The sequence below is a fragment of the Spodoptera frugiperda genome, chromosome 31 (genome assembly GCF_023101765.2).
Source record: "Spodoptera frugiperda isolate SF20-4 chromosome 31, AGI-APGP_CSIRO_Sfru_2.0, whole genome shotgun sequence".
NCBI lineage: Eukaryota > Metazoa > Arthropoda > Insecta > Lepidoptera > Noctuidae > Spodoptera > Spodoptera frugiperda.
In genome coordinates, this window is record NC_064242.1 from 2,922,181 (window position 1) to 2,947,064 (window position 24,884).

The 24,884-nt window shown below is 37.1% G+C and overlaps 1 protein-coding gene across 1 annotated transcript; it reads left to right on the forward strand.

Annotated features, from left to right (window-relative positions):
* Positions 1-551: 551 nt before the first annotated feature.
* LOC118276269 (cAMP-dependent protein kinase catalytic subunit 1) lies at positions 552-5,061 on the forward strand. Its single transcript, XM_035594520.2, has one exon. The coding sequence runs from the start codon at positions 882-884 to the stop codon at positions 1,941-1,943; it is 1,062 nt and encodes a 353-aa protein (XP_035450413.2). The 5' UTR covers positions 552-881; the 3' UTR covers positions 1,944-5,061.
* The last annotated feature ends 19,823 nt before the right edge of the window (positions 5,062-24,884 follow it).

The window sequence follows — 24,884 nt, forward strand, 5'->3', positions numbered from 1 at the left end:
GCAAAATTAGTGGACGGATCACTTGACACCTGCAAAACCAGAGGACTGCCAAGTGTTATTTAGTGAATAAGCTTGTTTAGATTTAACAGGCCTATAATAATGAATGTAAATGTGTAGGTTAGTCCGGTGATTTAAAGAAAATACAATTTCCTTTTGTGACTACCTTCGCTTCAAAGTTGAGTTCGAGTTTGTGCATATAACTACATAGTAAGACAAAAATAATAAAATTCCAACAAAAATATTCATACTTTCGTATCAAAATATTCGCTGCCAGGAACTTTACGGATTCTGATTGTACACGGTAGTGAAGAGTTTGTTAAATTTTGATTTTATAGGTTAGTTATTAGGTTTTTAATGATAAAGTTGATTCGACAGCCTTCTGTGATTAATTTCATTGGATTTTATTATAATTGTGTTTATACACTCAAATTATTCATTTCCACACAAATATGCATTTTGAAAAAAATAAGTAATGTTTCAATGGTAGAATATGAAAATAGTAGCTTTTTGGAAGTATTGGGAGATTTCTCACTATGAACTGGCAACATTTTTTTAATTGACCGCCACCCGTGAGCAAATCGTTCGCTCGATCTCGCTCTGTCGATCGAGTCCGGTTGTGGAAGCCATTTTATTCTTGTGAATGTGACAAAGTAGTTTTTGTGATTTTCCGTACATTGGAATCGTGTCAATGTGTACCTGCATTGAGTGTATTTCGTGACGTGTGATCGTGATATCAAAACTGAGAATGTACGTGTTTCAAATTGGGTTGTGTTGACCTGCCCCGTTTCTTACGCGGTCGCACAGCAGGCATCGATTAGTGCAGCAAGGCGGCCTCTAATAACGGCGAATCGAGGGTGTACGACCAGTTTGTGGGGTGCGCCATGGGCAACAATGCTGCCACCGCTAATAAGAAGGTGGACGCCGCCGAAAGCGTCAAGGAATTCCTCGACCAAGCCAAAGAGGATTTCGAGGAAAAATGGAAGAAGAATCCTACCAACACCGCCGGACTGAACGATTTCGAGCGGATAAAAACCTTAGGTACCGGCTCGTTTGGTCGAGTCATGATAGTTCAACATAAGCCGACGAAAGAATATTATGCTATGAAAATATTAGATAAACAGAAAGTTGTAAAATTGAAGCAGGTCGAGCATACGTTAAATGAAAAACGAATCCTTCAGGCTATCAACTTTCCTTTCCTGGTGAGCCTCAAATTCCATTTCAAGGACAACTCGAACTTGTACATGGTTTTGGAGTATGTGCCAGGCGGTGAGATGTTCTCGCATCTGCGCAAGGTGGGGCGCTTCTCTGAGCCGCACTCGCGCTTCTACGCGGCGCAGATCGTGCTAGCGTTCGAGTACCTGCATTACCTGGACCTCATCTACCGGGACCTTAAGCCTGAGAACCTCCTTATCGATTCGCAAGGCTACCTTAAAGTAACAGACTTTGGTTTCGCAAAGCGCGTCAAAGGCCGTACGTGGACGCTGTGCGGTACGCCCGAGTACCTGGCGCCGGAAATCATCCTTTCCAAAGGTTACAACAAGGCCGTCGACTGGTGGGCGCTCGGAGTCCTAGTATACGAAATGGCGGCTGGATACCCGCCGTTCTTCGCCGACCAGCCTATTCAAATTTATGAAAAAATTGTCTCAGGCAAGGTCCGTTTCCCCTCGCACTTCGGCTCGGATCTCAAGGATCTGCTCCGTAATCTATTGCAAGTCGATCTGACTAAGCGTTATGGCAACCTGAAGGCAGGTGTCAACGACATCAAAGGCCACAAATGGTTCGCGAGTACCGATTGGATCGCCGTCTTCCAAAAGAAGATCGAGGCTCCGTTCATCCCGCGTTGCAAGGGTCCGGGCGACACCAGCAACTTTGACGATTACGAGGAGGAGGCATTACGTATCTCATCGACTGAGAAGTGTGCGAAGGAGTTTGCCGAGTTCTGAGCGCGTAGTTTGTGCCTGCGAGCGGACACTCCCGTGAGTAGGTGTTTTTAGTGAATCTTCCGTGACATTGTGGTCGTGGAACGGTGACGTGTGCGTCTCTTTGCCACAGCTTTGGGCGACAATAGACGCTGAAGCGGCCCCTGGCTGGCACCCCATGTGGATCAAATTTGGAGTGTAGGCAAGATGATAGTAGAACTGATTTCCGATATTTCGGTGGCGTTCATTTGCTTAGTGCCCTTTCAAGTTGACATAAAATAGAGCAGGTAGAGGAGCAAAGTGATCCTTGTTCTGGTGATATCCTGAGTGTTACCACCGGCACACTGTACCCGCAGCATTCTCTCGGCCCTCACTGTCTTGCTACCTGATCGTTCATATGGTACATGGTAGTTCGCTGTCGGTAGCATTGGGATGTGGTGAGCTTTATTATTATATAATATTTTTTATTGTTTTTACGGAATCAAGAATACAATTTTGTAATATGTAATTATGATCAAATTTTTCTTATTGCTTTTAAGATTCACAATCGGACTCTCAATTTCGATTTTATCTAATTACATCACTTAACCATCAACTCGGAGCAATTACGACTACCATCACTAATATTTTAGTAGATTATTATTACTGAATTGAATTTCCTAAAACTATGTATTACTTATCTTGATGGAATGTTACAATTAATTATACATTATAGGTTCTAATTAATTGACATTTCGTTATTGGTTTTTATTTATAGAGTTAATATTGTTGTATCAGTTGATATTTTAACTAAGGAACTATAACTACATCAAAATGTTGAAGAGATTAATTTATTGTATATGTATTCATTGTAGTTGTGTTCACATGTGCAATTTGACCTGTGTTTGTGATCTGATGTGAGGTTTCATTTGAATTTAAGTGTAATTTGTATTAGTTCCTTATTTTGTAGGTTTAAGTGTAGTTATTTTAATTGTGGAGTCAAACCATACAAATGTGCATGAATACATTTCTCTGAAGTCAGCCTCTAGAACCAACTGTGCTATGTGACCTGGCCTTATTGCTAGCATCAGTTCATAACAAAAGCAATAAATGTTGTTCACTTAAACATATTCCAATTTGCAGCAATATTTCTGTCCCGTTCAATGTTTATAGTTTTATACACTACAACTTGGTATTCAGCACAAAATAAGACATGAGAGAATTTTTGTATTTGTGAGATATTGTTTTGATTATGAATAGGAATATGTTTAAAGGTACGTAGTGTTAGATCAATGGGGCGCGGCGCCGAGTCGCGTCGATATCTTGTCATAGAGACTGATGTTATCAATAAGCATGTGTATAATGAGAATGGTATCATTATAATCAGGTTCAGCTATTCATTTTGGTCCCACCATTCTTTGGAGTGAGTGATACAGCAATGATTAATTGGCAATGTTTACTATAAAGTTTGTTAGCTATTAGATGTAGGACTTTGAATTCAGGCTGTACAAATAAATATCTAGTAATTCGTAGTGCATTTTACATTGTGTACATTGTGAGCGTCTGTGGTAATAGTTATTAGGTTGAAATCATGGGAAGGTTACTTAACCGCTCTGTGCACATTCATATTTATTATAAAATGTTACTGATGTGACTTGAGCTATGTCTGATGCATGCATATGATTGTCGTCTTTGAGTTAGTACTGTCCTTGTTCTTACAATTGGAACTGGTCACCTTATGATAATAACTACTTGTAAAATCATATCAAATTGTACACTAAATTAATAATTTTGAGTCAATGTATATTGTAAATGATGCATTCTCAAATATTTTCTATGATCAATCAATGTCAAACTTCAATATTATGAATTTGTATTCAAATTGCTTACTTATACGTTTTTTACTAAGCACTGTGCTATATATAAACAATGTCTTGTGGTGGAATGTCTATTGACACACATTTTCTTTAAAATCATGTTATTTTGTTGTCATATTTTGAATAATTTAATTGAAATCAAAGACCTATTATTTTATTTGGTGCCATAAATATTTTCTTGGTAATGGTCCCACTGTGTAAATATTTAGATGATATTGTTAATATTTTTATTCTATTTGAAATCATTGCCTACTTCTATACAACAATTGCTGTGCTATATTGGTACTCTTATCGCATATTATGTCAGTATTAAACTTTGCACCTTTTATGTAAGTCGTAAAGTAAGTCTCGAAGTATCAGTGAATAGTAGAACAATACTTACGTAGCTAGTCACTTCATACTTGTTAATTTTTTAAACTAAATGCCTTTTTCGGAAGTGGCAATGTTGAATGCTTGGTGTCCAAACACTTTAGATATTTATTAAGAGTTAGCTAGTAGAATTTTTAGAATAGTTAATTTCGGAGTTTCGAAAGTGAGAGTATACCAAGTCTAAGTGAAAATATGACGCTACTGTTCCAACTGGCATCATTGCGTCGAAGACAAACTGTTAATTAATCATTGTCAGATTGCTTTCGACACATTGTTCCGAACGACAGTCATTTTTTAGTCCAAGATATGTAATCTGTTTTCTATTGTCTGAACAGTTTGCCTGTCGAGTAAGGAATTATTTGCTACTTTGTAAGATAGCGACATTCACCAGTTAGACATTGTTTAACGATTCTAAAAGTTGTTTCATAAATTCGCGTAATCTAACTCTCCTGCAGTTTAGTAGTGTCAACGCAGCGTTTAATTTCTAAATATTGTATTGACTAATAAGAGTATCTGATGTGTACCCTTCGTTACAATCATTGTATATAACTGTAGAGTGATCGTATCCCCAGTAATTAGGAGATTCGGTATCAGCTTTGATATCCGCGATCTTTCATTCCAATTAGCTTCACAACTTGCTCATTGACACAATATGAACGTTCTAATGTGAACATTTTAAGCCATTTTGGATATTATAACATTAGTGTGACCGTATGTGTATTTGCGAACCGTCGTCTTTTTATATCTGTGCGTTAATAAATATTCAAATGTTCACATCTAGATCTATTATATCGAGTGCCTATAGCATTGAAAGTTCAAGTGTAAAAAGTCAGTTAATTTCAGTAATTATTTGTCACCATGTATTGATCTTCCATAAAATTACGATGAAATTAAAATATCGATGTAACAGTAAACAATGGTTTGATTTAATAGGTGTAATATTCCACTGTAGTAATAGATTATGTTGTAGAAACATGTGTGTTTGACACATCTGCTTTCCACTGTACGCTAGTTGGCGTACGTTGAAGATAAAATATCCGGCGAGGTGTACGTATGTTGTATTGTTTGACGTTGTTCGCACGTTTGGAGGAGCACGGCTGTAGCACGTGGGGCGAACGAGCCGGTTTAATACGTGGCTTCCTAATAAAGCGGAATGCTCTGTCGCCCGTACGCTCTCCATCATTGCCAGACAGATAAAGATTTGTTTTATCGCTGTCTCTACTAGATGCAATTTACTATTATTTTCGTGGGTACCACTGCGATATCACGACCATATATGCCAAACAAATGTGTCTTAGGTACTTATAATTTCAAGGTTCGTCTGGTTTTTGTTTAACTAATAGATCAGTTTTGTATATCAGTGCCGTACCATAATATCTGCACGATTACATCATTGATGTATTATAAACGTAGAGCTAATCTAATCTAATTAAATTAAAAACATAAGTTTTTAATTGCGTGTTCGTCGGTAATCTCTGAGTACCACGTTTCAAAATTAAACCACTGATTTGTATCTACAAAGGTAAATAAACGAGTCAAAGGCATCATATAAAATCATTCGGATAAAACGAATTTTCCATTTTTCGCCCACGCCCATGTTAATTCCCGTACACTGAGTCAAAACAAAATGTTCTAAAAATGTGTATTTTATGATTGTTTGAAATGCTGTCGCACACGCTACGGTGATTTGAGACAGAAAAATATTTTTACATTACGTATGACATGTTACTATTAAGCCTTTGCTGTAAATAAGGTAACTTCAGCCAAATTACATTCCTTTTTACCTCTATATGCATGTAGGTGGCGGCTTCTGATTCATTCTGATCATACCAGCATAACTATTATAACTATCTACATAGGTATACTTATGTACTTTTTGGATCATGCCTCTATGTACTGACATTGAAGCTAACTTTTGTGTGAAACATGTGGCTTAGGAATTCAATAACGAAGTAGTTTAAAATAAATGGTATCTATATGATTTGCATGTTATCTAGAGTGGTATAACGCTAGTGTTTATCTTCCAAGAATATAATAATATACTGCATTCGATAACCTTTTGATTACGACTAGAATAATTTCCAATTTAGCATGAACACAGTATTTGTTCATAGGCAACCATTCCATATTGAGGTAGTCTTTGTATTTCTGAGCCATTAAAACTATCTATTCCGGTTCTAGTCTTTATCAACTATTTCGTCTAGTTATCTATAGATAGTACAGGAATTTATCTTATTAGAGATATACATTTTCATTGAGTACTTACTTAGTATTAAAAGTATTCAGAACCATGTAAAATATCAATTTATGATGAAATATTTAATGTAAAAGTTGATAATACTCTCGAACTATATTATGGGAAGTAGAGCCAAATTCACAATATGTATCAATCTAATTGATTTTTATTTGGAAACGGACTTAGTAACATGTGCCAAAACCTCCAGCCAGAAACTATAAATTTTGTCAATAAATAGTCCATCGCTTGGATTTACATTATTATCTTTGCCATTTTAAGCTGAATAAATGTATTGTCTTTTGATTAACATATACGGATTTGTAGATAGAGCCAAAATCTAACAGCAAATGACCCATCGAATGTGTTTTATAGTCTGCATTATCCACAAGGAAAAGGTTTTTAAGGAAAAAATCTGTCTTTAAAATTATCAATATCCATTCGCTACTCAATAAAATCTAAGATATTACCAGTTATAAAATCTATTACATGAGGCATACAGCCATAAAAGAGACTACAATATCTACCAAGATGTTGCCGAGCTAAAGTTGCTTTAATGTGTCAAATATTGATCGGTCGGTTCCTAAGTGGAACACACATAATAGACCTGTCGGCACTCATGTAGCATTTTGCGCTTGCCAATAAGTAGGTGTGTTACCTATAAGGCTGGTTCGTTCTCGCAACACTGTCGCAACCTTGGGGCCTGAGAAAGCACATGTTACGTATACCAGTGTATCTGTATACGTGCCACTACATTGCGGAATAATCTTCGCTTATGAAGGCGTCGTTTACAATTACAACATCCTCTTTAATTTCGATAGGATATTTTAAAATGTCAAATGAACTTGCTAGATTTGTGGCAAATGGCGTCTCTTCTATATTTAAAACCAGTTTGTTACTTAGTGCGACACGCCGCCGAAAAATATCCTTGAATTTAAATAGGTATGTTATTATCAGTCAACACGGACTCTCACGCTGTTACGAATTGATTTGACTTGATTAATGTAGTGGACAGTTTTTGTTTTCTAATAGGGGACGTCTGGCAGTGAACGTGGCCCACTCCATTGCCCACTTCGCAATTTGCTACTTATTTGCAGTCGGGGCCCGTTATTGTGTCTATTTGCTCTGTAGTAAAACGTAAGGATGAAATTTATTCTCTTTGTATTTGTTTGCCAGATGTCCGTTTTCCACTCGACATAGCTCGTAACGTCATCGGTACTACACACATGCTAATTTTCACATTCAAACACGGCAATATCATCCAAGGTTCGAGGCGTTCTAGTTTCATCTCGCTCTTGTCGGTAAAATAGATAGCAACTGTAGGTAGTCACGTGTTTATTTGGTTTTTCCGAGATATCTACATATTTTTTTATTCTTGCTAGATGACATTTTGCAATTAACATTTTTTGTGTCCTTTTTATACGAACATTCAAAGCTAAAACGTATTTCAATTTCTCCATGTAAAAGTGTAGACAAGACATGTACTGATAACACAATAAGTACGTGCACACTTGAATTATTCATGAAATAACTTGTCTTTTAGTTACGTGCCACTTTTATTATAAAAGTATTAAATTCCAGTCAAGATAGCGAGTTTGTAGATAACAGTTTTTGTTTGGCGAGTTGTATAAGGGCTTGACGCGAGTTGGCAATGTTGGCTAAAGACGTCTATTAGAAAATTGGCCGGGTATAATGTATTTTTTTTATAATATACATAGACGTAAAGCGGTTGCTAGCAAAGCGACCGTTTTACGACAGTAAGGTCGGCAGACCCGTTCAAGGTTCATAGGAAATGCTCTGAGAACGTTTCTGTCAGCGTTCTCTTTATAATTCAAGATTCTTTTAATGTGGGACCACCTTTTGAAATTTGTTTTTCCTTAAACGGGACAGATATCGCGTGGTTTCCGTTTCAATCATTCCCTGCCTTTGAAGATTTTTGTGGGTCACTATTGATGCTAGTGTTACATAAATATTTAGCTAAGGTTATTTTTATACGGATTATCTCTGAATCATGAATAACCAAACCTTTCTGGGATACTATTTTCGTCTGTTCTTTGTATAGGTTTTTTTTTTCAGTTTTGAAATTGCCAGTATTGACTAGATTGAAATCAATGACGTCTAGATTTGTACCATTGTATGAGAGTCTGAATAGATTCTTTTCCTTTTCTTCGCTTGTACGACGTGGTACTACGTATCTATTTAATAATTTCTATTCTCCTTTAGAAAGAGTGGCCTTTTTATTGTGGGGGGAAAGTCGTCCAGCGATTTCTTCCGCATTGGGCGAGGTAAGAGGGAGTGTCAGTCTCTTACTGACTAAAAACTACCCCGTTCCTACTCCTGCTTTTCGAGCCGGATCCCGGTAATCAGCTAACCGGAGCTCCGGGAGAACGAGTGATCTTGATGTAAGAATTGTGTAAAGAACGACTTATTTACCTATTTATTAAAAAGTGTGATAAATCATTAAATAGCCTTTGACGGATCTCTATAAGTTCGCTTGACTATCCAAAAACAAAGGGAAATGTACGTACATCAACATCACCCATTTTCCTCTTAAAAGGTGTTTTTGCACTCCACAATGTCGTGTGAAACCCATTATCCATTCCCCAAAGATTCTTCATGTTAAAATAGAACTTTTTGCTCTCAAGACGGAATATCTAAAGTATTTCAGAGACCGAAAGTTTGTGTGTAGATACATAGATATGTTGTGTTCAGCCCTAACTCTTTACTTTGTGCTAAGAGCGTTTTAAGCTGACATTTAGCACTTATTGTAGCCATTTCAGCTCTTAACCAGAATGGCATGTAGGAAAGATCTAAAAATACGCTTACATTTTGTTGAAATACAAAATTTTTCAGACTAACTTATGTGGAGGAATTTTTGGGTCATTTTTGTGAGACATTAAGAGTTTTCTTAACACACTTTGCATTTGATAGAGCCCTCAATTCTGGAGTAAAGACTTATTTATATAAGTTACGACATTCAGCAATGAAGTATGCCTGAAAAGCTAATAGGTATCTCAGTTATAAAAGACCTTTGTTAAGGCGACCTCATTATTTTCTATTTAATTTTAACTGTCGAGAGTCGACAGTAATACTAACTCAACAATACGGGTATTACTAAATGATGAAAGTTTACTTCGGTAGCACATTCTTTAATCAACACAGAAACTGTAGATGTCAATTACCTTTATGTGAAAAACCTTCATATCTTACCTAACACCATCTAGGATTAATGTTATCAAATCTACTTAGGCAGTAGGCACCTCGATAGATAAAAAATCAGCACATTTGTTGGTAGAACAAAGAGAGCAGTATTAGAGTTTACAGTTATCAGTTGCACAGACGAAGGCTTAACTCTTACTAGCTTGACATGACTTAACGCGATGGAAATCCTCATTGACTTCCCACGTCGTGAGGACGATTTCTTCTTCTGTGATTCTCGACGAAGAATAACGCGTCAATCCAGGGGGCGTGTCGGTTAAAACCACCGCAGTGTTCCTCCACTGCCTGTGTCCGTAATCGTTCAATGTTGGTTCAATAACTACAGTGTTATGTAAGGAACAAAAAAAATAAAAAAATAAAATCCGTTACCCGATAAATATAATATATTTTGCGGATTCAGCGTAAGCGGCCCTGGGATGGCTACCTCCCTTCCTCAAATGGCGCGCTTGGAACACTACGCTAACGTCTACTCTCTATACAGGGGACGTCTGACTCTCCAGTCAGTCGCTCGCAAGCCTTTCCTATGGAGGTCGTAGCCCTTTACTACTTTGTAAGGTATTCGATATACTTTATATGCCAAAACCTTGAATCAAATCGAATAAATTTTTGTCCTCAGCGGTAAAAAAAGTCCCTCGTACGCGCAAGCCACTAGAATAAGGATGGACAGTTAGAACAGGCTTACGACTAATCAGTCCTATCTCGATTAACCGACTTCCTACTAATAAAACACTTGTATAACTAGATTCCTTGATAAGATTACATGTAAGGTCATTTGCAATAAAATCGGTGTTATTGGCGTCGAATATTAGGATGAATTAGAATTACGATGATTGGTCGTTTCGTTTCTTTATTGGTTCAATTAATGTAGACTCGTTAGGAATAGTGACAGTATGGCGTCATATTAGTGTCGACAAGAATGCTAGATCGTTTGTAGGCGAGATATCGGCCATCTTTCATTGTTATCGTCGTCTTCTTGTTTATCTTAATTGATTTTCTAGTTGATTCTTTAGATAGTGTCAATGTGGGACTTTTTAGTATCGTTGTCCATGTTTTAGCTGTTCTACTGCTTTATTGATTGTCTTAAGGAATGTGTTAATGGGTTCTTTATTGCTCATTACTCACTGGTTACCGATAGGGTTGATTTTTGAGTACAAAGTCTATCATGGTTCTCAAATAACGCTGCTACCAGAAAGTTTACCATACCCCTTTTAGCTTTTGCAGAAAAAGATACCCTAAGCACCTATAAAGAATTTATGGTCACTCGTAGTACCCAATTTCGGTTCATACGTCATCTCTGGACAGTGGATGGCACTTCCGTAATACATTTTTGCGATCCAATTTTATATAGGTACACAGTACTTAGATAACAGTGCGAACTGGACCTTCGCCTTGCCATTTCTTGACGTACCAGGTTGAATGTACCTACTATATCTATGAAGGTTAGATAAGGAAATGGGTATGACATTTTTTCCGTATATTTTTTTTTGCTACTATCAGTAGCATCGGTTTGTGGATTGTTTGAAGGTAAACAGCAACACCTGTAAGACCAGACGTATCATAAGTGCGTTGCGGACCATGCAGAATTCTGTTTTAATGCACTAAACACCATTTTTTTTTATCTTTAACCGACTTCAAAACAATGAGCTTCTCAATTTGACGGATTTTGATGCGGTTCTCAGCATAGTTTTTTTTAAGGATTTAGAGATATTTGATTTAAAATTGGAGGTGGTAAAGAAAATAGAAGGCGGTTCCCTTTTTTAAAGTTATCAATAAATTAGACATAAATAGACTCCTTCGTTGGTCAAGTTATACCGCGAGACCTCCGAGCAACGGGCCTCGGGTTCAATTCCCGGGTTGGACAAATAATTTAGGATCAGTTGGAAAACATCCACTATGAAGAGTGGCGGTGTTAATCTACTCTACCGAAAATAAAAGCCTTGGGCAAATAAAAGTGACGTTATCGTTTAAAAATGAATGAAAGAAAAACAGTGTAGCTTCATCTGCTGCTGTCTACCTCTGGATCATGCGTTTGGAATGGAAAACACGCAAGGCATTTCCTCCCGTAATACAAGGTAGGTAAGATATATTTTAGTTTATTTACTTTGTTATTATAACAGCATTGGTTATTGCTTTCGATTTCTCATTTATATTTTTGTTCGACTGCAATGTATTTATTTGCAAACACGAATAAAATTGGAGTGTCTGTTTGTAATATTGAAATAAATGCTTATTAATACATGCATATGAATTTACATACATATGCCACAATAACATTTTTTTATTAATGTTTGTTTGTTCTGGTTAATCTCTAAAATGGCTGGACCAATTTTGAGGGGACGTTTATTGGCAGGTAATTGATGTGCTAAGAATAAATTTAGGCTACTTGTATTTTTGAAGTAAATTAAAAGCCTAAATTCTGTCAGAAGTCATTATTCTACGCGAACGAAGCCGCGAGCAACAGCTGGTTTCAAATAAATAAAAATAAACACTTTACACGGGAGCAAACAAATCATGACTAACAATCATTATGCTGTAATAATGTAGATAATGTAGGTCTACATTATCGACTGGGCTGGGTTCGACTCCCAGGTTTAGCAAATAATCATGATCGTTTTCATATTCTCATTTATTTTTCATTTTCATTTCATTTTCATTCTCGTAAACACTGTTGTTTTTTAAATATAGGGTTGCCTCCTTTTACATGGGATTCAACATAACTCATGAACTGATGTTTATGGGCACCTCTACTACTTAGAAGGCGTGATGTTACAATACCATAAAAACTACTCCTTACAATGACTAATTTGTAATAACTATCTACCTACCTATCTATATATATGTATACATTTTTAACGCAAACTGCTTACGTATAAAATCTATGCACCTGTTTTAACCGACACAATTATGTATCAACATTGTGGGTAAATAAATGTTCGAAGTGATACATTATATACAATGAGCGGAAACTGTTTAAATACACAAATATACATTGTATATACTTATACACTATTACGTTTAAAGAAAAAGAGTGCATCATACGTATATATACTCACACATAGACTCACATCACTGTCACTGAAGTACTTTTTTTAATGGGTGAAGATCATCCAATGACTTCTCACGCCTTGGGCGAGGCAAGTCAGACGCTTACTGACTAAAACCACCCCGTTCCTACTCCTGCTCGTCGAGCCGGAGCTCGTCAGGTCTTTCGCATCTATTGTGAGAATGTCATATACGTAAGTTTGATATACGATTAAAAAAAATCAAAATCTTGATATGGTGTTCGATTTTTGGGACTAGACTAGACTCCTTCTCTATTAATTAGTATTAAGTATAATAATTGTCTAATATAAAATTTATTTAAAATGTACAATTCTATTTTATCTAGGTACTATTTAGTCCAGATTTTTCAATCAAAAGATATTTTTTATTCATAATAAAATTGTCTTCTGACAGTTTCTATATGGAAAAATCGGCCTTTAAAGCAATAAGAGACGATGTTATATTTACACATTAAATCAGCACGAACCAATGTTTGTGAAGTAATATGGTCGACAGCGAATGATAATAATAATAAATTGATAAATAAACAATGGAATATTAACGCGACATCTACATAGTAACTCGTTTACTAACGTTTATAGGTATTCTCATATCAGTTAACGGGTTTTATGTTGATTGGACTTGAGAATTATGACCTCTATTTGTTCGATTTGTTTCTCGTTGATGAGCTAAGTTTCACCTTAAAGTTAAAGTTAAACCTGAATACCTTTTCAGGTATTACCCATTTGTTTTTGAGGGAAGAAAATCATCCAATGACTTCTCCCCCTTGGGTGCGGCGAGAGGAGTGTCAATCTCTTATTTGACTAAAAACTCCAGCTCTGAGCTGGAGCCTTGGTAATCCGGTAGGTCATCTACAGCTCCAGGGTCGCCCGTAGTTCTCTCCGACCTATGGGACATACGAGACTACGGTGTGAGATTTTTTCTCATTACCTACTAGCTTTCTACCGGCGGATTGGTTCTGATCCTATAAGAATATTGGGATAAGGAGTAAGAATATTACGATTTATAATAAAAATACTTTACAACGATGATGTAGTTTTGTTAGTAAATAATCAAATCTTTCCTGAAGAGGTGTGGTGCTTTTACAGAATATTGAAGAATAGGTACCTATCTGATCTCCTCCAACCCCGTGCAGCATTGAGCATACGAAGAAATAGCTAAATAACTGTCTGATTTTTCGTGAAGAGGTATTTAACACATTGAACGCCGTGGTGGTCACCGGTGACCGACGTTAGCGGAGGATTTCCCTTCATCAATTTTCTATTGGCAGTCAAAGACTTAAACAACATTTCTGGTCGGTTGCGTTACTCCTTCCTTGTTGTTCAGCCAAATTCCTTTTCTTGACCAAAGAAACTGGAAAAATACATCTGATAGACAGTCATACGCCTTCTTTCTACAAAATGGAATCTAAGATATCGCATTACTGTTCACAGGACTAATGAGCCAGTCGTAATAAAAACGAAATAAATTGACCAGTTTATTTTCGTACACGAAAAATATTACGCATATTTGAATTTTTCAAGTTCACATAATTGCGTGTAAAACTACAAGCATTAGTCACGAAGTAGGAATGGATTTTCACGTCCTTGCCAAACAGCTATGTAAATTCTCTGAAGATTCAAGTTGAATGTACGAACGACAGCATATGAAGATATACCAAACTGGCAAGTTCCTTCAGTTCATTATAGACTTTATTGGAAAGAGGTAAGGTAGAAACTCTTTTAAAGCGATTTGACAGTTGCTGCCGACGTCAGATAGGTATACGTAGCATAAAAAATATCTGCGGTTTCTTGTCTAAAGACCTGTATCTTATATGCTTATCTTTGTCGATAAAATATGTTTCGGTTTAGGAAGGTACGTGTTGAGGTCGCGACTTTGCCTGTTAATTTGACCCTTATCGATTTTTTTTTATGGAGCAGGAGGTAAATCAGCTTGCGGATCACCTAATGGTAGGTAATCAGCGTCGATTATTGACACCTTGTACTACTCCTTCTTTTCTAACCGGAGCCCCGGTAAATTCGTTAGGTACTCCGCAGCTCCGAAGTGATTGAATGTTAGGTTGGAAAGTTGTGACAAAATAATGATAGACGAAGATAGATAATTGAGGTCCATGAAGGTGATTGTATCCTAGGAACTCTGAATAGATATAAAATTATCTACTGATCCGAAGTAGTTTGATTTGTTTCTAAATCCAAGGCAGTGGGTCTATGTACCTGAGAAATTGAATAAAATTGGTGTTCCCTATTATGCTGTAGACCCTGATTAAAATCAGGAAAAACATGAATAGAGAAACATAAAGAATACCGAAGCGAATACAAGTAATAAATACAAACAATAAGAATCACTGCTCAACTGTATGACAGCTGACCGATCCAAATCCATTAATACTTAATATACAAAAAGAAAGCAAACCGAACATAGGATTTTCCTTCCACAAGACAGTTTTGAGGAAGATCCTTGATTAATAAAAGAAATTACCTACCTATCTATGACGCGTGTACCGGGATATCGCGTCAATACAAGCGTATTGGTGGTCAATTTTCCTTCTATTCTGAATAATATCACTTATGATTCATTTATTTTGATTCCTATGACCTTGCTTATAATAATTATTACGAGAAAGTGTGAGAGCTCTGTACCTTTAACGACACGCGAGCGCATTCGGCGTTGTGATTGGTTGGTTTATTCGAGCCAGCCAATCAGAGCGCCGTACGCGCTCTCGTTTCGATTACTTTAAACGTAAAGCAAACTTATACTAAGGGTACTGGACTGGGACCATCATCGCATGTTCGGGGCGTGGCGGATAGCGCGTGACGTCATCCCCGCGAAAAATAACGCAGATCTATTACTGGACGTGTAAAGGTGTATATTTATGTATCTGTTCGAATTTGAGCTATTTCTTTTGCTAGCTTTTAAATTACTCGCCCATGTTTCGGAGTTAGATGCCGAGTATCAGTCTAGACTAATTTATCTCTATGCCAAATTTTATTCAGATCAGTGAGGAGCGTGGAAGAGTAACAAACATACATTTTCACAAATTGTGGGAGTAGGAAGTAACATTGGATCAAACGTACAAACAGATGCAAATGCTCAATGCTATTTTGGCAAGAGATTATCAAAGAAAACAGGGGGATTTTGTTTGTTGATAAACGCGATAAAGTCAACGTTCGGCTCGATTTGAGTGAATTAAGCAATACTCTGCTTTGATAACATTGTACTAAGAGATTCCTTTGTTTTAGAATTGTTTCGGAAGTCGTTTCGTTAATGATGTTTGTGATATTTCCCTCATACTTTGGCAATGACTGTTTCAACATTTCAGTATTGGGAACTTTTAGTAGTTGAGTGGTCAGAAATACGACTGCTGATTAAGGGAAACTATATACATTATCGGGTTTTGAAAATCCTTAAGGGTCTGAATTCTGAATTCAGTCTTGTTTATTTCGATAGGCAATAGGCTAATAGGTTTTGCACGGTAATTATAAGATAATCTGATCAAAAGTAGGCTAGTGTTCCATTGAATATGTGGCGACACATGACATGACAAGTGACAGATGACAGAAGTTGCACATAGACGATCGACGAATAAATCAACGGATGACGACATAAATCCTATATCACACATGTGAAGTTAACATGCGAATAAACATGGATAAAAAATCCCAACGAATAACAGTTGGGCAGAAAGCCTGCCGGGCATGATCACGTCGTCTGTTCGGATGATCCTCCTTTTCTTAGGGAACTTAACACTGTTCCCCAATTTGTGCATTTTATAAGTAAAGACCCCATAGAATGAATGCAGTTTTTATAAGAATTTAATGCATAGTCCCTAGGCTATTTACATTTATAGTTACATTATCTGTATAGGAATATAGACACTTACTTATACTATCAATTTAGAAGCAAAGGTCAAAGCAGTCTGTCAGTCTGTAGATACTTACGAGAGATCTTATCGCCTTCTGATACCAGTTACTGAGCAGTTTTGCACTTGATGTGTATTAATGTCAAAGACGGTATCTAATGTTGATGTTCCACCGATTCGCACGAAGCGTTTTGCCTCGAGTTTCCTTGTGCGAACCGCTAAACAATGGAATTCCTTGCCGGAGTCTGTGTTTCGAACAGAATATAACTTGGGTGTCTTCAAGTCCCGAGTGAACAGGTTGCTCATAGGTTTGTTCCATCGTCGCCGTCGGCCACATCATCGCTTACCATCAGGCGAGCTGGTGGCCAAACGCCATACTATTAAGTGTAAAAAAAAAATTTGAATACATAACCAATTTTTTAAAATCTTAAATAATTAAATGTCCTTCTTATTTTGTCCTGTGTCCAAATTTCAAATGTCCCCGAATCCCCAACTTTTAGAAGGCCGGTAACGCACTTGTAATTTCTTCTCTTTATTGCGGAAACCTCAGATTGCTTACCATCAGGTGATCCGTCGGCTAGTTGTTCACGTATCCCATAAAAATTGTATTTTTCGTTGAATTATATGATTAATATACGACAATCGGCTCGGTCCTTATTAAACTGCACTTAGGCATAATATACTTGACTAGTGTACTTTAGATCCTACTTGGGTAGATACTATACCTACTTTACACGTGCACATCGGCTTACAGTTTCGAAGAAAAAAAGCGGTGTTTTAAAGCATTTAGTAATTAAAAATATTCCCGTTAAAATTGCCTGTTGCCAGGTTGCCATAAATGGCTAAACGAGGTACGAGTCACACCGATGTTACGTTGTTGCCAAAACCCTGTTGATATTTCTGGCAGTCACACAGCATATTGATGGCACTTAAAAGTATTTTAAATTCAAATTTTTATTTTAATAAACTCATTGTTTGTCTTTGCCAAAATGGAATTCGAAATTGATAATGGCGGAATTTAAATTTTGTTCCTATTTTAAAATGAAATACAAGGCGAAGTGAGAACTTTGGTGTTTATACGATAGTGATGTTATTCATTTGTATCGGTAAAAGAAAGGTCATAATATATTTTATTCAAAGAAAACTGTACGGTCCAAATGAGTCTCATATTATCCAACTTTATTGCTTTTGGATAAATGTTTGAGAAAATGTAAAGTGTGTTATAAGCCGGTAAATAAGCAGATGGGACACCTGATGGTAAGCAAGCCCCGCCGCCCTTAGATACCCAAAACCCTCAAGGCGTTACAAGTGCGGTCGATTAGGAATTTAAGGGTTGTTGGGGTATCGGGGATTCGGAAAGGGAGTAATTGGGCCTCCCGTAATCTCACTCACACAACGCAAGCGTTATTTCACATCGGTTTTCTGTGAGACCGTGGTATCACTCCGGTCGAGCCGGCCCATTCGTGCCGAAGCATGACTCTTCCACACTTGGTATACGAAGTTGCTTATAAAATAAAAGATTATTTTAGTGCTTGGAGTCCAATGGTGAAGGTTTTTAAGGTCATTATGTCAGTGACTGTATGATTGAAACGCAGTAACTAGTAGCTTAGCTATTGATAAATATAAAGTACTTAATTTATCAACAGATTATATCGAAAGTATCTATTTGTAATTGTATGCAATCAACACAAATATGTATGAATTTGAAGCACTTTTTTCAAGTTCATAATTAAGCCGTAGTTATCTTTGCACATTTTTTTAATGGGGGAAAATCATCCAATGTCTTCTAACGCCTTGGGTGAGGCGAGAGGGAGTGTCAGACTTACTGACTAAAAACCACCCCGTTCCTACTCCTGCATTTCAAGCCGGAGCCCCGGTAAACCCGCTAAACCGTCCGCAGCTGGAGTTATCTTTGCACTTAAATCCCTAATTCCATGTCACGTACAAAATAAAAGGTCATGTACACTTAGAATTGCTAACGTTTTAATTACGTATGTAAATGATTTCGTTTTTAAAATGTATGACTTGAAGGGACCGACTTGTGTGGCACGCTTTTTATTAGCGCCCGCCGTAATGTGACGCGATAAACTCAATTAACTCGGCACACATTTCCTTTTATGCCGTACAAGTGTGAGAAAGAGAGGACACTAGCCTCTATATTCTAAAGGTAAGCGTCCACAGGCCCGTACGTACGCATCGCACGCAACGGATTTTAGTTTGTCTTGTATAGAAACTCATACAACTGCGTCCACTGATCCGCATCGTACGCACCGCATCATCAGTAATGCTTACATGCGATGCGTGCTGATGACGTCATACGGAATGCGTACGATGCGTACAATGGAAACTCTTTGGTCCATTAAGTAATTTTTTACAAAAAAAAGTTGACAACGGAACTTGTTGTTACGCGTCCATAATTTTGTAATTAGAATTCGCGTGGGTGTGATATAGTGTGAATGACGTCAGAGTATATTTTTAAAAACGTTTCACGCCATAGAACAAGGGATCCGGGGCATAAATAAACGGGATACATGGGTCAAAATATAGCCAGAATTAGTACGAGCGGATAATTTGTTAGGCGCCTTCTGTAAACATAGCGGTTGACGTAATAAACAGCCGATGTACCTACATACGTATAGATAAGTAACATGTATAGATATACTGCGTGGAACAAAATACCCATATACATCAAGATTCTTTTTCTTCTCCTCTAATAACATCTTCTGATTTGTGTCGTTGCGGGATCCAAGACAGTCATGCATATCCCTGGAACGCGCTGGACTTCAGTATTCTTGTGTTTTCATGGTTGTATCAACTGTAGATCCTGGCTTACAAGAGGAGCAGCGGTATGCAGCTTGTTCAACAAAAAAAAAACATTAAGAAGCACTGAAGTATACAGGTTGAATAAAATCTCTACACAAAATTTCAGCTTACAATACGTTTAAAAAAATTGGTACAAAATACTTGGTGTCGCATGGTTCTTGATTTTATAAATCAAATACAAATGTTTCACAACACTACAGGGATCACTCGCTAATTATTCTTCTGTAAATCTGATCGCCTAGTACCTATCAACCTAAACTTAATTTGCATGAAAAAAAATATGTTGGAATAATTCATAACTTCGTCCTATGAAAACATGAGTTTAAAAAACTCTTCCCGTATCATATACATACCTATACTTACTACAGTATGTTCTTTTCCTTTACTGTCGGAATATCACTGGATGTACAAATGCAAGAGTTGCATTGTAGCTGTTTATTAGAGGTTGATAACCTATTACTTGCGTCGACAATGATGTAAGCGGTAACCAAAGACGTATGTACATACAAACATATGTACAACTTATATGTTTATCTACATACTCGTGTTTATGTTGTAAGTATTTACCAATCGCTTGCATGAAACTTATTATTTACAAATTGCAAAGATTTTTTTTCTTTAACACATTGAACGCCGTGGTGGTCACCGGTGACCGACGTTAGCGGAGGATTTGCCTTCAACAATTTTCTATTGGCAGTCAAAGACTTAAGGAATATAAGCACTGTTTTTTAATTTTGTGTTGAATTAACATTCAGACTATGTTATCTATTATTGTGTTGAATTGAATGAAACGCTGATCGCTTACCGTTAGGTGATCCGACTGCTCGTTAGCCGCTCTATTCAATACAAATATGTTTTTTTTTGAAGGGAGAAAATCATCAAATGACTTCTTACGCCTTAGGCGAGGCGAGAGGGAGTATCAGATTCTTAATGACTTAAACCTAGCTCTTCTTGATTTTCGATCCGGAGCCGTTAACCCGTTAAGGAGTCCACAGCTCCGGGTAATAAAAAAATATGATAGTGATCATATTCAGACCTGTTGCTATCTCAACCCGAAGCTATTTTCTGTCATGCATTCGTGTGGGGCGTTATGGGCGTTAATAAGAAAATTAGGATAGGTATTATTTATAGTTTTTGTTAGGTACTTATCACGCACCCACGGTCTTTGTAATTCAGAAGGTGTTGCAAAAATTGTGCTATGTTGTGTGATAGATATTATTAGTATAGTTAATAGCTTTTGACTGTCTGCAATACTTAAAATTTAGCTCAGATGTTGCTGTCCATGGTAACACTATAGGATTTCATTCGAAAACAAAGTGGATTCTTAAAGTCAAAGTCAGCATTTATTTCAATTAATCCTTAATTAGGCACTTTTGAAACGTCAAATTGAATTTTCTGTCAGTCTGTCTGTCAGTGAAGCTAGGTGCTCGTTCCAAAGTGTAGCCGTTCTTCAATAGCATTCATTTTAAAACTGATAGGAATATTCCACGAATGTGAAAGATAGGTTGCAAGTTCATTCCACCACAGTTTTATTGGTTTCCATTCTGCTTGGCATCACACCCACGTTTTTCACCAATCACATCGAAATGTCAAACTGCATCAATGCATGCAATGCGGTTGGGACACATTGTAAGGCAAATATAGCTAATTAATATGCAGTTACTAATCACCAATTACATATCGTTTAAGTAAACATTAGACAGTAAATCAAAAAATAGCATTAAAATACTAGTTACGACTGCCTCGATGGCCGAGTGTTTGCAAGTGCGACTGCCAGGCAAGAGGTCTCGACATCGGCATCGATCCCCGGGTCGGGAGAAGTATTGCTGGGCTTTTTTTGGATTTTCGAAAATTTCTCAGTAGTAGCACGGAGTCTGGATATGTCCACCTATTACACTCACTACCTATTGCATGGGATTTACAACATAAATTGTGAAAAAACGGAGTACATTGTATATTTACCCTTCGGGAATAAAAGACGATATAAAAACAATACACAAATTATAATGAAAACCGAAGCACCGTATGCCAAGTTTTACATAATATATTTAGTGTTTTTTTTTCATAAACTGGCATTACGGTGGCCTGACATTGTTGGTGTATTTTTATCCGTCTGTCTTCGACGAGTCTTTGGCACCAATTCAACGGTGCCTCAATGACGGTCCGGTGTCTATTCTCGTCTGACATTGCTCTTGGTGTTAGGCCGACACAAGGACAGTATGGCCGTGCTCTTGTATAACTGTTATATCTGATACACGATCATTATAAACCTCAGCTTCTGATACGTCACGCAAGCAAGCGATGCGGTCCACCATTTTGTTTATAAAGTTAATTTTTTTATTTAATTTTGTTTTGCGTTCCATTTTTATTTTGAATTTGGATTCGAACGCGTTCGATTGTTTGAATATGGTATATTTCTAATAGGCAAATTCAATTCTTTTACCGGAATGTCAAAAATCGGTTACTTTTCTATGAATTTTGTAGGAGTTCGCAAATTATGACGTGATATTTTTTTTACTTCTCTAAAATTAGATAGAAAAATGAAATAAATAAGTATATCGTCCAATTAAAGAATGAAATGTACGACTATTTTGAGATATTTTATTATATTGAAATAATTTATTTTTGACCTAGGAAACTACCCAATTTATTGATGCAATAACGTCTTTATCAGTGTAATACAAAGTCTAATGTTATTCACATGAAAAACAAATAAATATTTATAATCTGATCACTACATATACATATGGCGGTTATGCACTGTTGCTAAATACAAAATAACAACCGAACTGTTTACTTTTATATGTATTATTTGCAAAATATGTTGCCAAGTCATTAAAGTCGTCCAGGTTTGACGTAGCTGAAGGAATTTGCCGGTGAACCTTGTTCACATACGATCGATCGAAAACGTTCCACAATTAGATTTTACAAAGACAATTACAGATTGTTGAGATAGCGTATAAAACGGTGTAGTGTCTGCAGCAGCCGACGACAAATTGGATAATCGTTCTGAACGTGGTATCTATTTCTGGAGTGCAATTTCCGATCAGAAAAATTATAAGTGTGGGAGGCCATGCTTCGGCACGAATGGGCCGGCTCGACCGGAGTGATACCACGGCTTCACCGAAAACCGACGTGAAACAACGCTTGCGTTGTGTGAGAGAGGTTACCGGAGGCCCAATTCCTCTCTTCCCAATCTTCCGAATCGAACCCTTTAATTCTCAACCCCCAAAAGGCCGGCAACGCACTTGTAACGCCTCTGGTGTTTCAAGTGCCCATGCGCTCGTTTACACGGCGTGTTCCATAAAAAAAGACGAAGTACTTTTAAACTCCAGCCAGATAGGCTCTATAGGTACTATAAGTATTAATTTACAGACAGATACAATGTCGTTGTTGCTGTTTCCTGTATGTTATCATGTAATCGCTTGCATTGATACGTTATCTTGCTTTTGTGTTTCCGAAAAGCAACTAAATCACTGCTAATCGAGACTTTTTATCGTGTCATGACATGCTGTGATGCTACCAGCATTGCACTGGTTACTAAGGCAGTTTTCGGATGCCATTAAACTGAGCTGAACCATTATGGTTGTATTTAGTATGTCTCCTCAATTCTTCAAAGTCAAAGCATTTATTTGAATTAATCCTAAATTAGACACTTTTGAAACGTCAAATTGAGTTGTACGTCTGTCTGTCTGTCAGTGAAGCTAGGTGCTCGTTCCAAAGTGTAGCTTCGAATGGAGAAGAACGAGCAAGAAACTCCATCGTTACTCATTTCAAAAAAATGTTTTTTACCTTAGTAAAGCAACAACAAAACATGTCTATATCGATAAAACATCAGTATTTAACTCGATTAATTAATTTAATGTCCATTTTGCCAATCGTTGATCGTATAATACATCAACGAGTCGTCGCGAATGCAACTCGAGTAGGCGTCGCGTCGGATCAACAATCGGCCGTAATTGGTGCAGTATTATAATCTTTGATCCCATTTACTACGTGTTTCGCTCGAATGTTATTCCAATGTGGGTGTTTGACAAGGTTGCCTACTGAGATAAGTAAATGTTTTCTCAGAATTTACAATCAATTTCTAGTAGTTCGGGTTTTCAATACGAAACCGGGCAAGTGGGCAGCCCTGCGGCATGTTTCCCTAATGAACATTGCCCGATTTTTTCCATGAAAAAAACGAACATGTTCAAATGTTTTTCCTAAAGGGATTTCTTTTTATGTTAAAAAGACACAGGATTTTTTTTGCAATTTTCTGTTGTAAATACTTTTGTCGGTCAACCCTAGTGTGTATGTAGTGGTGTGGTGGTATCGATACTCACAACTATCGATAATTACCAACCGGTATTTTCACCGTTTGTCTTCATTGAACGCATGATACAAAAGTGTTTGAGAAGACCAAGTATAAATATTTAGAGTTTGATGTTGTTATCTTCATGTACATACATGCATATGTACGTGTATTCATGTATTGTGTAGATAACGAATGTAACGCGAGGTGAGACAGCAATTATTACGTAATTTCATTGTTTTATATTGCGATAATGGTCTGATGAGTTGAACAAGTGTCTAGATGTGTGTGTTGTTGAAAATTGTACTTGAGATTTATAAAGACTATTTTTTTAAACCGTTACCCCATTTTATCATTTTCTGCTGTGACATGACACCCAGACCTGGAACAATAATCTGATGATCATACAAAGAGTTGTTTCGTGCGGGAATCGAGTCCTCCACACATTGCAATGCAGTCAGTTGCCCAGCCACCGTGCCAACTGTGCAGTTAGTCAATCTATCGTATCCTATTAATATTATAAAACTTGATTCTGCCATCGCTTTCGCCCTAGTCCATAAAAAAAACTTTAAGTAGCCTAGCCTCTGTGAGGACTCTAACCTCTGAGAGATAACGATTGTATTAGAAAAATCAACTCTACTGCAACGAAATAAAGACGATAGTAACAAGAAATGAAAACTATGTTAAAATATAAACTCCAAATTACCCTTACTAATAAAAAGTAATACTAATGTACCATAAAAGCAATCGATCATTTACGCTTCATGCTGATGATATGCCCAGTACATAAGTACACGTGTTTTATAAACATATACTTTTTTAAGGGGGGAAAATCATCCAATGACTTCTCACGGCCTGGGCGAGGCGAGAGGGAATGTCAGACTCTTACTGACTAAACACCACCCCGTTCCTACTCCTGCTTTTCGAGCTGGAGCCCCGGTAACTCGCTAGGTAGTCCGTAGCTCAAGAAAAATATATGCTAGACTATTAAAACCAAAATAATACTCGTTTATTTTCTAACTACAGCTACTGCCAGCGGCTTCACCCTTGTTCCCAGGATAAAAAGTAGGCTACGTGTTATTCCAGACATAATTATGTTTGTTTGTTTGTTTCTTTTACGCAAAAACTACAGAAAGTGCCTGAATGAAAGGCACTGAAATTGATAAGTCTGGAATAACACATAAGCTAGTTTTCATCCCAAAGGAATTGGCTAAGCAGCTGGCAAAAGCAAGTCATACATATTAGCACA

Coding starts and splice junctions, on each gene's coding strand:
- LOC118276269 (XM_035594520.2), top strand. CDS start 882: ATGGGCAACAATGCTGCCACCGCTAATAAGAAGGTGGACGCCGCCGAA.